The sequence below is a fragment of the Ischnura elegans genome, chromosome 7 (assembly GCF_921293095.1).
Source record: "Ischnura elegans chromosome 7, ioIscEleg1.1, whole genome shotgun sequence".
NCBI classification, from domain to species: Eukaryota; Metazoa; Arthropoda; class Insecta; order Odonata; family Coenagrionidae; genus Ischnura; species Ischnura elegans.
Window position 1 is genome coordinate 45,607,724 of NC_060252.1, and position 15,575 is coordinate 45,623,298.

The 15,575-nt window shown below is 39.6% G+C and overlaps 1 protein-coding gene across 3 annotated transcripts in view; it reads right to left on the minus strand.

The window, feature by feature from the left end:
- LOC124162826 (transcription factor SPT20 homolog) overlaps positions 1-15,575 on the minus strand; it is a 60,671-nt gene that overhangs the window by 16,179 nt on the left and 28,917 nt on the right. For all 3 annotated transcript variants that reach the window (XM_046539493.1, XM_046539494.1, XM_046539492.1), the window contains exons 10-12: positions 9,227-9,534; positions 2,974-3,147; positions 1,522-1,669 (exon numbers count right to left, since the gene is read on the minus strand). In XM_046539493.1, the coding sequence (XP_046395449.1) occupies positions 1,522-1,669; positions 2,974-3,147; positions 9,227-9,534 (630 nt within the window). The remainder of the gene's footprint in view (positions 1-1,521; positions 1,670-2,973; positions 3,148-9,226; positions 9,535-15,575) is intronic.

The window sequence follows — 15,575 nt, forward strand, 5'->3', positions numbered from 1 at the left end:
CTATTGTACGTGGTACGAGAAGGAACACACACAAGAAAGAGAAACAGAGAATTGAATAGGGTGTTTTCCTATTATTTTTTTATTGCCTAAATCGAAAGATTATTACTCCTGGAGTACATAATTCACACTTTTAGATTTTTAAATAACAATATCTATTTTTCGCGATTAAATGAAAAGTGAAAATTTTCAAGTGTACGAAAACGCTAAGTATGAATGCTAGGAAAAGCACGTATGACTTCATTCTGGTTCTGGCTGCTGCCATGTGAGGCCACCTTGGTGCGCCGCTACGATGCAGGATGCTTGTGGCCGAGCATGGTGGTAGCGTGGAGTACCCTGCTAGCAGATAGCGCTTGGCTTAAATAAGGATCATTAATACCTTATCAAACGAAGGAAACTTTCCAACCATAGAGAGTTTTAATAGGTGATAATTAAGAGATGTTTCCCTGAACTCTGTGCCTCATGCATGCATTGGTAATATCAGACGATGTAAAACTCCTATCTACTCGTATAGAAACTAGGTCCCTGAGACGTCACGTGGAGTGGAATCCCATGGGCGCCAATCTGGCCTTTTTCAAATGAGGTTAAAATTGACCATTGCCATTCATTTAAACTGGGATTTCTAAAACCAAATAATTTGTATATTATGAAAACCTAATGGTGGGTAACGAATAGCAATAAATGCATTTCATTTTCTTTTATGAAGGAAACTACCCTGTTCCCAAAATCCTCTACCCCCTCCATCTATCAGCCCTCGGCCCCTCCTCTGACTCTTTGCTCCTCTTCGAAATCAAACAAAAGGCCCCAGCTAGCGCAGGGTTCGTATTACGAAGACCATAAATCAAAAGCTTCGAAAGAAATTATCAAGTTACAGGAAAATAATTGAATCGTGTTTCACCCTTCCCTCTTTCTCCCCCACGGACCATTTTCCCACATCCATCCATGAATCGTTTGATAAAAATGAGAAGAAGTGTTTACCATGTGTCATTTATGGCTAATAACGACAGGCACTTAGTTTGAATCTTCCCCAGGAGATGAAACTACCATAGGGAGAAACTCAGTGCCGTGGGATAGCAACATTAGGGCATTTCCCACCATCCGTGATCCCCCTCCTTTTCATTCCTCCAAATTATTGCAAAAGTGATGAATATTAGAGGGGGGCTTCCCCCCGAAAATGGTGGGTGATGAAGGAAAACGGATGTCATTTTCGGATTCAGAGGGTCATTTTTCATTACAATTAGCAGGAATGGTATCAGGGCTCCAGAAAAAATTATTTTTTGCCGTCCAGTGTAATAGGACCACCCAATACAATGAATAACTTTATCCAAGGAGAAAGAATTGTTTGTCCTTTTGTACCCAAATTTTATATTGCAGAGTAGGAAAATGACTTTCTCGGCCAAAGGAAAACTAAAGAAGTAATTTTGAAAAAGAACTAACTTTGCTCAACAGAAAAAATTCTAAAACAAAAAATTAGATGCAAATCTAATTCTTACAAATATCGAGCAGAAAGTCATCAGCTCTTACCGACAGGCAGAGAGAGTACTGAACCCTGCGATCCAATTCCTCCCGTGGCACTGGTAAGCACCATGGTGGTAGGGGCAGAACTACCAGCCATCACTTGCGATGAGGATGCAACTGCTGCTGGTACTCCAGATATAGATGAAGTACCCATCTGGAATATGAGGCACTAAAGATTAGGGATTTGATTGATACTTTTTGATACCTTGACACCACAGTTGATTAAGTTGATTTGATCTAATTTTTAATAACAGAAAAAAATCAAGTGATTCAAATCAAAATGAGCGCTTTTTAAACTTCATAATTACATTTATTCATTTTTAAGAGTTCAAGGTGAGGAAATAATGACACACTTATATCCATGAGGAAAAATCTTGGGTTATAACCTTGCTGTGGTGGAAAGGCTTGAGCATTCAAGTGACTAATAGCACAGGCATAATTTCCTAATACTGCACAAGGGTGGTCCTTATATTTCTATTTTCTTTCGGGACATCCCATTTTAAGCCGATTGGTGTAAAAACATACCCTGTAAAATATTATTGCAATTGGATAATGGGAAGACATGCCGCATTGCACTCAAGTTGAGAAATTTTTGGCATTTTTGGCTGTTTTTTTTTTGGAAATGAACAGCGATAAGAAGGCCCTGGTATTTTCAACTGATTTTCTCTGGTAACAACAATACATTAGACATTTGACAAGCTGCACCTAAAATATTTTCCAATTGTGACCAGTGGTTCCCGAGATACGGCCCCAAGAATGAGCCCGTGCCACCCCAAGTAACGCCACCTCGTGCAAAACAAGCCAAATTTCTCAACTTCAAGTACAATGCAGTGCATTTTCCTGTTATTAAATTGCAATAATATTTTACAGGTAATGTTTTTACACCAATTGGCATAAAATGAGGGGGTGTCCCAAAGAAATTCGAAAAATAAGGACCACCCTAATACTGCTCTCATTCTGAGGCAAAAGAAGTGCTGAGGATTATTGATTGGGCAAAGGAGAGAAGAACAAATGATTACTATAGCAATGATCAGTTTTGTTTCATGAAGGGCTAATAAAGAGGGCTGCACGAGACTCTCGACCATCCGACAGTCTTGGTGGTCGAGACTAGACTTTCATTTCTGGGCATTGTCGGGTCGAGATTCTCGGTTTGGTGAGTCTTGCAGGGGTCGGGAGTCTTGATGAAACTCGAGAAGTCTTGCCCCTTCAAGACATCCGTCGCAACTCAATAATGTATACAATAGTAAACCAATCCATAGTGAAGTTATTCATAAGAATAAATGTATTTTATAACCACTATCTGTTTTCCTTTCTAATTACAGCAATACATATCTACGGTAGAAATCCAAAAAATCTAATGGCCCCTTATAGAGGGCTACAATCAAATTTTGAGGACACTCAGATGACATAACTCCAGTTATCCCTTAATTAATACAATAATTGAAAAAAAAAACTCACCGATGAAACAGCATTATGAGTAAGAGGGGGAGGGGCTCTGTTCAATTGGGTGGCTGCCCCAGAGGTTGTCACCAAAACACCGGTAGGAGCAGCAGTAACTCCAGTGACTCCACCTCCAGCAGCAGATACATTAAGGGAGAGAGATATGGGCACTGCTAGGCCCGGGATGGATAACTGAAAAAGAACCAACAGCATTAGTTTCTGATATCACAGGTGACAAAAATAATTTCTTTTCGTTACACAAATAAAATACACTTCAGTGAAATATAATTCCTAATGTGACTACATCTAAAAATGATCATGAAAAATCTATATCATGCAGAGTAGGGAGGACAAAAATACATGAATGATTATGTTTCAAATCATGATTTCATGGAAAAATTGTTACAAAACATGCCTACATGAAATTCCTGACTAAGCCACTGCCAACAACTCACAGCGGTACTCATAAAAGTCTACCACAAGACCTCCACACTCTCGGTGAGTACCGAATGATCACTCTGTGTCCTGGTTCATGCAGTGTCGACTGGCTTCCTGCTGTGCGCTGCTGCCCAAAACCACCAGAGCTGTACCATAACTACATTGTCACTATCACACTCGGTCAAAGCTGTGCTCCGCCAAAGTTTCACCTCTCCCACCCACTACTGCTCTCTGCCACAACTCTATGCTATAATCGTTAGAGAGCAAGCTTCGCCTTGAGTAAATACCAATAATGCAAGTCAGGAGGTGGAGGAAAAGGTTGATGCATTCTCCTATCGATAAGTTTGAGCCAGACATGGGTGCCGACCAAACATTTGTCAGTGGCAGCTACTGACCCTCTACCGACCTGATGGCAGTGGCACATGCAGTGTTTATCAGGTAAAATGTAACAACATACTTTCCAGTAGCTGGTTTTTTTATGACGACACATCTCTACATGATGACATCAAGAAGGAACCCCATTCAATGTCAAATGCAAATGGGAGAAAGGCAAAACACAAAATGTGATTTTTTTTAGATACATATATGTAGATGGCTAATGATATTAAGTAGTGTTTTAATAACTGTAGTCAAGGTCATAGTTTGACAAAATACCATTCCCAGGAAAAAATGGAAGCTTTCTGCCTTCTGGCAGCTACTGCAGCTAGCTAGGTAAACTCACAGATTTTGCTCCTTTCATGAATTCGGTGGTGGAAGCATGCTACAATGGGCTGGTGGTGGCAATGTAGCTAGCTGGAGCTCATGTCTAGTTTGAGTCCCAGCCAGCTAGCAGATGGCCAGTTACTCACGTACTACAAAGCGGTGAGTGTCAGCAGAGCATTTCAACAGTGATCGGCACCTAACTTACAAATTTTCCCATTGAAAAGGCAAATTTGTGGTTAAAATATCAGAAGTGTCTGGTTCGATTTTCTTTTTCTGTTTCAGTTGCAAAAAAGCCGTTACCACTTAGAGTGGCTAATAGACTGTAAGTGCTGAAGAAATTATCAAAATACACAGCATGATGTATTGGACACTTACAAAAATTCAACAAACTTAGAGCAACCCTTTCTCCACGTGATAATGAACTATCACTTCCTGGCTCGGCACCTCCATATAGCAAAACCTGATAGCCGGTAGATGAGGCTAGACACCACAATTTATAACCAAATCTAATTTTTTTTCCGCGGATGAACATTTTTGCTGAGTGTCGCTTGAAATATGGAACCATTAGCTCATAAATGGACAATTTGTTACAAATAAATTCAAAGTGAATAAGTCCTGGTCCCTTTTGAGCCTATCATTACAACCTGGCTAATGATAGGCTCCTGACTCCCCCAGCCCTTACTTCATGGCGCTAATGACCCCAGCTGTCGGTTACCTCCTTCCAAATAGCATACCATAGACAATATGGAGCACACAGGACCCGGGATATTTGGAAATTCAGATTTTTCCGGTGTTTAGATCACTTTTTTTAAGTGAGCTATTTAAATAACTGCGCAACTACCATCATGCCACCAGTGATGAATAAAAAATGATTAATAGTTCGGAACAATTTTCCCTCCTTATAATTTTTACGCATTAAAAAAGCATTTTCCCATGAAATTTTAGCATTAGTGGCTTGAATCTACCGCGTATAGCTTCTCTGTCGGCATTCTTCTGCAAATTCAGCGCCGGGACTTTCGATTCACAAGCCTAGTGACTCATCTTCACGGAATTTTTTGCTTCCCCATATCTGATAACAGAACCGGACACTTTTGTATTTCAATTTAATGGTGCTATGCCATTCCTGAGTTTAAAGGGACTGCCGTATCATTCACGTCTTGAATTTTACTTCAATGATTACATGAAAATTGACCACGCGGGTTATTCTCCAAGGGTATTAACACCCGTTCCGTTAAAAATAAACGCTTGTCACCTAGCAGATTTAAGCTAATAGCTATTCAAGTTCCAACCATGTTTCATTTAAACCCACTGACAATGAGATACAAGTTGAGTCAGTTCTGATAAGTGCGTCACGCAAGCAACTATCCCTCTCCTCTATTCGTCCCGCAGATGTGGGGTTAGCCCGCGGAATGAGACAATGCATGCTGCTTTTACCATCGTGTTGAATCACCAACGACTTACATCCATACTAGAAGTAAAACTATATTTTTATGGAACACCTTGGAAGCCAAAATTTTAGTACGGGAGGATTTTTAACAGCTCATTTCGCCCTTATATTTCGCTGGGGCGACGGGTAATATAGCATTGGCAAAATTATAGAAAACCTTCCATTAGGGATAGATATTCCATAGTTCATAATTCTGGATTAATGACCATCTACTGTAATTACAATAAATATGTTATAAACAGTGTTGATCAATAAGTCGAATAACAAACGAAAGGCGATAATGGTAATATCTCCAGCGATCATCTGTCTTAATCAAAAGTAGTTACGCATAAACGGCGATTGCCGTGTGTTTTAGGTTTCAATATCCTTCTACGGCAAATTTGAACTATGAGCGATATTCGCGTTCGTAAAGGAGCCCGAAATATTACTGAGAGTGTGCAGGGGGAAGCAATAATTAGATTCGCGATGTGTTTAGTTACACGCTCAACAGCGCGACATTATTTCAACCGTTCCTGTATTCATTTTTGCAACTCATTGAGACGAAATAATAACCAAACTTCGTATAGCTCCAGTCGGGATTTTCAAAACAAGTCGAAAGACAACTGCGTAAAATCAAGATTAGTGGCCTCTTTGGGGCTGCTGCGCAAAATTGAAAAACTGAAAAATCAAGAAAAGATGTAAAATCGAAGTTTCACCATTGCAATTACCTATGCTTTCCCGCCGGACTTGAGTGTCGCTGCATAAAAACGAGACTTGATGTAAAATCAAAGTGCGTAAAATCGAAGTTTTACTGTATTACAGTATTATCGATATAATTACTGGAAGAGAGATAAAGAGTAATTTCTGAGGACTATTTATCTGATATCTACCCATTTGAAGCTATTTTTCTTAGCCTTAATCCACCTAAGCGCTAAAAATAAAGGATAGCAAGCACTGACGATTGCACTGAGCAAACTCCAAGGAGCGACTAGAGGAGTACTCCACTTCTATCATAATCCTGTTTCCTCTAATGCGTTTCTCAATCTTTAATTCTATCTTCTCTAAATTTTAATACATTTTGAGCTGAATTCATTGTTTACTAATTAAGACTTCCATTCAACGACATGGGAATGACCTTATCCTATATCGGTACCACATGGGCACGCAACGGTTTGAACCTACGAAGTAACAACTCGTAAAGATGACTATCATGGAATTCCAAATGCCATTCACCCATTACTTTGTTTACTCACAACATGTGAGTGGCAAAAATGCTGCTAAACTGCCATCAGAAGTGAGCCCAATTTAAAAGCCATTTTGACGAGCTGCTTTCGCTTAGAGAAAAGCCCCGTGGTCTACCAGAGAATTCCCATTGTTGCGTAAACGCAACAATATTTACGACTAGATTTTTCCCAGCAATGATTAAAGTGAATGACAAAAATAAACACGATGAATAACAAAACTTAGAACTAAGATAAAACATAACCTATAGTAAGATTCCTAAAGAAATTTTAGTGAAAAATCATTTACAAATTATAGTGCTATACAATCTATAATTTATTCCTTGAAAATGGCAATTTTGAATTTAAAAAAATTATATTAATGAAAATGTTGGTGAAAATGACATTATAAGAACGAGATATTTCAAAAAGTCAGTAAACTGAAGAAAAAATTAATCTAAGAGTAGCATCATCACTTTTCAATCATAAGAACAGCTGAGCTGAGTTCGATCAGTCTTTGAGACCTTCACTGACTATAATATGTACTTTGGACAACATTCAGCAGTGCTATTCAGTAACTGTTTACTCAGTCATGAAGGTGAAAGTTTTTGATTACACTGCTGTTCTGCATAATCTTAAGAGTCGGCATTATGTGGTTCTGTTCTACACAAAAACATTTTCTTTCCCTCAGCAAAAGAGGAGTTTGGAAAAGACAAAGTTCCTCTACATTATGTCATGTATTCCTCTGGTGGCCAATCAGAAAATTTGGCAGAACACTATTTTCAAAGATAGATAGCAGGGTAATTACGCAAAAACTTAATGCACATAATCATCAAAACCCCGTTCAAATGGGCAATAGAGGAGCCATTTAGCCCTCAATATGGGCTCGTGTATTAAGTATTATATCATCTGTGATATCCTTACTACATCTCCCCACCTAGCTGTTGACAACCCCAGTATTTACCCCGACCTTTCCCTCCAAAAAGTAACATTGTTTCATTGTTGAGGTGTCACAAGATCGCTTATTTACCCGCAAGAACATTGAAATCCGAGCAATTTTATGGACTTGTAACATTTTCATGATATGGTTCAATTACGTAGGGTTATAGTAGGAGTGTAAGAAATACCCCACGCGACCTTCTTCACATGATAAACTACTAAGTATTTTCAAGGTGATGTTTACGAGTAAGAAGGTATACAGGGGCATTGTATCAGTCACGATATTTTTACAGGACTTCTACTTCCCCTCAATTCCCACCGTAAGTTTTTAGGCAAACAATTTCCCTCCAAAGTTGCACTTTCATTTACGATTTCACACTTTTGATGGACCAAAGTTGGAAGCGCTGATTTTTTAGCTACTTACACCGGCATAACTAGTTTTGATGACAAATCTTTTGCCGTAGTTAGCATGAACGAATTCCATTTGTTCCTGGGGAACAAATGGAATTCGTTCTGTTCTGTAGCCTGTTCACAATGTCAAAACATTTCATATTTTCAAAACTTTTTATTATCAAATAGCCCTATGTATTTACCATAAGCTTTTTGTCGGAACTACAATTTCACTTTGTATCATCGAAAATTTTGTAATATCCTGCTTCATATAATCGAGAGTTTACTGTACTACACTATACTGTAGTCTTTCGCATCTTTTGATGTGGAATTTTAAGATGATGATGCAGCATCATCAAGAATACACTGTTTTAAACTGTGGTTTGAATTTACATCACCGATATGGTAAAATGATGCTTATTTATGCTTTGAAATTTAAAAAGTAGCAAATAGATTGAAAAAGACATCCTATTATGTTTAAAGTCATAAAAGCCAAACACCCTAAACATATTATAAAAAACCAAAATCATACACTGTCAACAACAGCAAGGTTTGGAATACCTAGACATTTTACATGGCAAACGGAGCTGCACCATACTGGATATGGGAGAGCACTTTGGCACTGTAAAAATTGTCATCCCAATCCAAAATGCAATTCAATGTGTCAGAAAGCACCCATTAAGTCCATATGGTTAAGTTATGGTGCCAGGTCCTCCACTAAGGATGGCAAAAAGTTAGATCGTCTGAAAGCAGCCTCCAATATTTCCAAGAACCAGACATCCTAATAAGCAGAAGATTTGAGCCTTGGGAAAAATCCCTTATCATAGAAGAATGCTGCACTCAGGGTCATAATTCCTCCACATCTATAGAAATTGGGGTTACTACTGGCCTCAAGTTGTTTAGTTTACTTAGAGATGTGGCTCAGTAAACATAGGTCAAAAAAAGAGGGCCATGCCCATGAGCAAGGGTATAGTGACCTTGGATCTGGCTGTTTTGGCTACACACATTCGAATGGGGGTTCGAGAATGGTTTACTTCATTAATTAGAGGTTCATAAATGGAAGATTCTACTGTATACCTAATGGTGACGGTAGAGCAATTAAACCTAAATCCCAATGAATAGGAGAGTTAATTATTTTTGCCTTTTTCAAACTCACCTGGACATTTTGTAGACCATGGATGCCAGTCAAACCAAGACCTTGCAAATTGAGATTGGCCAGCGTGACACCCCCTGGTCCAGGTCCGGGGGGAGGTGGGGGCGGAGCTGGGATGGGTACAGCAGGGGGAGGGACTTGAACCCTAGTCGCCCTTGCGGCAACCTGGGGGAGAGCATTCTGGGCAACAGGAAGAGAATTCTGGGTAGGAGTCGGGCAGTTGCCACCTGTTGATGAGGAGGCAGTCAGTCTTTCCAAAAGTGATGAGCCTGAGTTGATGCCTGGAATTGGATTATCTGCAGACGGTGTGCCTGTTGAATAAAGAGTAGCCATTATTAGACCATAAATTAGCCGTAAAATCTAACATAATCAGCTTAATCTGGCATTGGCTAAGATGTAACGAATAATCAGGCTAACATAATTCAAGTTTTTACTGCCACAAGAACTACAGTGCACTCCCGATTATCCGGGCTAATGATGGGGAGAGACGGCACGAATAATCGAAAAACACGGATAATCCAAACTTTCACTTAAATGTCTTGTGATGTTCATAATTTACCAAAAACAAACAATATATTATTATTTATGCAGTTATTCTGTTATTACGAGTGCTTCCCCAGACTAAGTGAGAGCTTGCTTTGCCAGTTCGCGATCATTTTAGCGGTGACAACATGGTTGTATTCGCATTATTAATGCTCCATGTAAGGCCCCGTGTACGATACGAGCGGCGAGCGGCGTGAGCAGCGCCGCTCTGATATCGGTCCTCATTTAGTTGCGTGTAAATCCATTGAGGGTGGGTACGATATGTTTGAGCGGCGAGCGACAGTGAGCGGCACCACCCAGTGCCGCTAATGGTTCCAAGTCCAGACCGATTTCTTTTCCACTGCCGCTTGCCGCTCAGTAGATTCATCCTTCAGTGTAGTTGAAAATGTAAGCAGAGAAACATCAAAGTAGTGAGAATACGGCCAAACAAAGGAATACAGAAGTTAGAAAAGGTGAGAAACCTGAGTGGTTAGAAAATGCCACTCGTATTGTAGCCACCGCTGCCGCTCACGTGCCGCTCAGGTTGCCGCTCGCCGCTTGTATCGTACCCGAGGCCTAAGGCCTGGTTTCGAAAACCACCCATCCATGGCTGTGTGATCACGGATACAGAAAAGTGGTTTGCACAACTGCTTCAAAACCACTGCTCGACGTCGGAAACTACACTGTCAGGCACCATGCCACGCAGTCGCATCTCACACAAGTTGCCCGGGTTGCAACTGCTGCGCGACATGTATCCGTGATCAAGGAGCGTGGTCGCACACTGCGAGGCTTGGAAAACAGGAACACGGAGCTCGCTTGAATGCAGCTAGCGCGTGACCGCGTCCGTTTTACGAAGGGAATTCTTACGTAAATAATAAGGCCAGTGTATCCTAGCATTAATGCCGTAATTCCGATGATTTTGCATACAATTTTTTTATAAGTATGTGGAAAAAATTGAGCAAGAGTGAAAAATCATGCACGCATAATCCGCAACACGGATAAACCGCAACTGGATAATCGGGAGTCTGCTGTACAAAACTCACTTGAATTTGCAACTGCAAAAGCTACATCTGTTTTAGTGCCAGTGGACAAATCTATCATTCTCAGTCCATTTTATCTTTGCAGGTGAGCTGGTGTGGCTAAAGCAAGTAAGGATGAAGGGAGAGAAAGTTTCTTGACATGTTACTTTCCCTTTGCCAATCGGCAAACAGTTGGCGTGACCTCAGTCAGTTCCTCTCAGACCTCCGTCGAGTTAACATTGTGAATCTGCTCATGGAGCAGTGTTGCCACTCTGCAAGCATTCTCCCTGTATGTCTTTAAGTACGCCTTACACCAACGGTGTCTCATTCAGCATGCTAGCTGACAATGTAATAGGCTTCTGTGAAAGGATTACCCCCAATACCTTCCAAATGAGTAGGTATACTGTCTCGCTGCCAAGGCCAAAATACCTGTGACCTCCCATGACACTCATGTTTTCGGTGGCAAACTAGGGTGACATTTGGCAACATTAAGTTTGCTCTTCCTCTCTCTCGGTACTACCCCCACCCCATTAGCGAAGCCTTCCAAGAGTGTCGGGGCTCTTGTGAAAGGTCACCCGCAAACATAAAGAATAGATTAAGGTGGCCTGTGGTAAGCCAAAATATGAATCATTTAAAAAATCGTGATCCTCAATTGTTTCATCAACATATTTAACTTCCAATGGAGTAATTGACCCTTTTGCCTCAACCTGAATTCCCACAAAATATACTAATTACGTTAAAGGATATCTAAGGTGAAAATCAGAACTACAGAAGTAAATATTTAACTGAAGGTTTTCCCTAATTTTCATTTACGTAGAAAAGTTGTGAAACCTTTCCAATATAGGTTTCTTGATTAAAGCAATAATATCAAAATAATAATGCAGCACACGTGGCACTCATCTGAGGTGTTTCATCGAACACCCTTTTTTGATTATTAATGACACCAAAAAATTCTATAGTAGTTTTTAACTGTAGCATAATCGGACAAAAAATGTAATATTGAATATGAGATTCATTGAATATTCCTCATCTTGGAAAATTGAATGGTAGATCCCAGTGAAAAATACAAATTAGTGTTTTTCACTGGGATCAATGTAAGATTTTTTAAGAAAACTGAAAACCACTGTTCCGTGGAAAGTTATGGCATATTTTCATGCCTGCATCCATCAGACAACATGATATACACACAGCAATTGAAATTCCATGGACATCGCTAGTCGCCTTTAATTCATTAGCTTAACTCGGAGCACCAAGAGCAGTGATTATTTTTCCCTAATTAGCTGAAACCTTATCTACAGCAAGTCAAAATTATCTATCTTATATATCTATATCAATTAACTATCACACAGAGTCATGTGGTAAACTATTTTTAGTCATTGAAAATACAGTAGTACCTCAATCTAGAGTTCCTGCATTTATCGTATGCCATATTGTTTCCTGTAAACAATTTGCTGGAGTATGTAGAGCAAATACAAGGTAGAGGAAATACAAGTACATTGACTTTATCACATATCCTACTTTTCTCCATAGGCAACCTTATCAAACTTACCCGCATTCATAATTTATTTTTATCCATCCCCTTAAGGATGCATAGATCGAGGTTCCTCTGCTTTTTTTTCAGACAAAAAAATAAAATGAAATATGTTTTTCTTATCCCATATATTACAGAAAGGTCTTTGTCTGAAATTCTGTATATGCCTCGTTAATACTGCACCAACAATCATATATAAAGTACACTCCCGATTATCTGGGCTAATGATGGGGAGAGATGGCACGAATAATCGGAAAATACAGATAATCCAAACTTTCACTTAAATGTCTTGCAATGCTCATAATTTACGTAAAACAAACAATATATTATTATTTATGCAGTTATTCTGTTATTTAAGAGTGCTTTCCAGACTCATTTACAGCTTTCTTCACAGTTCGCGATCTTTTTAGCAGCGATAACATGGTTATACTCGTATTATTAATGCTCCATGTAAGGCCTGGTTTCGAAAACCACCTATCCATGGCTGTGTGATCGCGGATACAGAAAAGTGGTTTGCACGAATGCTTCAAAACCACTGCTCGACGTCGGAAACTACAGTCAGGCACCATGCCACTTAGTCGCATCTCGCACAAGTTGCCGGGTTGCAACTGCTGTACGACGTATATCCATGATCAAGGACTGCGGTCACGCACTGCTAGGCACGCACAACAGGCACACGGTGCTTCCGTGAATGCAGCTAGTGCGTGATCGCCTCCGTTTTATGAAGGGGATTCTAACGCAAATAATAAGCCCGGTGTGTCCTAGAATTAATGTCGTGATTCCGTTGATTTTTCATCCCATTTTTTTTAAAAAGATCGCGGAAAAAATTGAGCGTGCATGAAAATCATGCACGCATAATCCGCAACCCGCATAAACGGCAGCCGGATAATCGGAGGTCTACTGTAAGTATCATTTTAAACTTTGACTCATTGGCTACCAATGAAAAATAGAATCTCAAATATCACTATTCACCAACAGTGCAACCTCGTTAAAGCGAGTACGGGCTATAGCGACACTCCCGCTATAACGAGAGATAGCCGATGCACCGTCAATTGACCCTATAATAAGCGTGTTAAAAAATTCGTTTTAACGACACCCTTTTGGTGCTGCCTCTCGCCATAGCGAGGGTTTTACCGCCGGAAGAATTTCATCAAGACTCCTTAACCTCTGTAATTTCTAGCGATCTGTTAGATATGAAGTTAATGGAGTGCTCAGTCTCAAATTTATGTGGTAAACTGTCGTTCGATAAATAAGTAGTTAATTTTGGTGAAAATATTGTGGCATTAGCATTCGCGAATGCTTCATCTTCTTTTGTTCCTCGGACGGCAGAAAGCAGTCGGCAGCATACCCGCACGTCCGTGTGTTGCGTGAATAGAAAGCATTTGATGGCAGTCACCATGGCCAAAAAAACACCAAACACGTCTAAGTGAGAAAATAAAAATAAAGGAGTAATATGAGAGTGTCGAAATTAATTTATCTTCCTATTCGCTCTGCAAAATTATAAAAACACAGAAGCGCCCAAGGAATGCAGACGATGAATAGTTATAAGAAGCTTTGTTCGGGTGGTTTTGCCCATTCCAATCTGCGGGAACTTCTGAGAAAGGGGCTACGCCCAAGCCTACAGCGGAACATTTCAGGGATAGATTGCGAATCGAGAATTTTAAGAGTGCAGAAGGTTGATTATACTAATGCGAAGCACCAAAGCGTTATCTCCCCTCATAATTTCTGGTCATGCCTGCGGTGTAAACCCGAAGTCGTGGAAGAAAGGACTCCGATCGTAAGTATCTTTAGAAGTATTCCCCGCGTCATATAACATAGACGAAACGGAACTTTTTTACATACAACTCCTCGACAAAACCCTTGCAGTATGAGGTATTTCTTGCAATGATGCCTCTAAAGGTAGGTAGTGCGCCTTAGCGATGATGTAGGATGTACGATGCAATGATAATCAGCGTGAATTGCCCGGATGGACGTATTTATTCTCCGTTGCGGATTTACAAGGGTGAACTATTCGCGTCAGTGGTCGGAGTCGTATTGGCGCTCTCTTTTGTCACGTGGGTAGCCGAGCATCCCCTGGTGGCCGCTGGAAGAACTCGCAGAACAACTAACTCTCGTTTGCAGTGCCGTGGTAAACTCAGTGTATACTTCAAATACGTCGCGAGCGTAACACTCAAAAAGAAACTTTTTTTCAACAACGGCAATTTTAATCACATCATTTTTCAAGCTTAGCAAACTTTTTACCGTAGATTATGTAGGTATTACATTATTTGATAGAAAAAGTCTTCCAAGGCGGGAACGTTATACAACCTTCCACCGTTTTCCCCTGTAGAAACAAATGTAATGCGTTATTTCACTTCACTGCCGCATAACGTACAGAAACAATAAACATACACCAATGGAAACATTTGAGGCATTAAATAACCGCGATACTGTTTTATCAATTAATTTTTGAATTTTCAGTGGAAAATACAAAAATAATAGAATGATCACGTAAATGAACTAATTAAGTGCATAGAAAAATGGCTTCGTCGGTTGTGCATTGGCATAATGATTGACGAAACAATGCTTTCCATGATTTTTACTCAGTGCGGCGCTTATAAATTGTTTGAATAGTTAGTCATTGTTTGAGTAAGGAAATTTAGTGATGCAAAAAAACATCGCCTTTCGTCTGGATTTATGCTTACATTTATCGGATAGATGTTTATCTGTCGCCGCACCACTCCTGTTCCTGTATATCTGTTCGCAACAGGTATATTGGCTATTATTTGCTCCACCTCCGGTAAAGCGACAATTCGCTATAGCGAGTGTTTATTAGTACACCGTGGGGTGTCGTTATATCGAGGTTGCACTGTATTAATTTGACTTAAAATTTTTGATTAGAAATACATGTAAAATTCATCATTAATGCCTGAAAACCTATTTTGTTTTACATATTTAAATTAGTGAAAATGGTCACATAGTGTTGAAACGTATACCATTGGAAAGAAAAATAACTACACCTTCTTATTCTTGCATAGGAATTTTCATTTTTTGGTATTTTTGAAAAATTTGAATTTTCTTGAACTCTGTTTTTTGAACATAATAATCTCAAAATTAAAAGAGAGTTAAGCAGTACTTCAATCTTCCTCAAATCAAAAATTCAAGATTTGCACAACCCTAATGAATATATACTATAAACATTCAAAATCTTTTCCAAATACATACTTTTCTCAGGTGCTAGATGCCTTTTAATGTCATATTCACATCCACAACCAAGACAATCAAAGATTTGATAAAATTG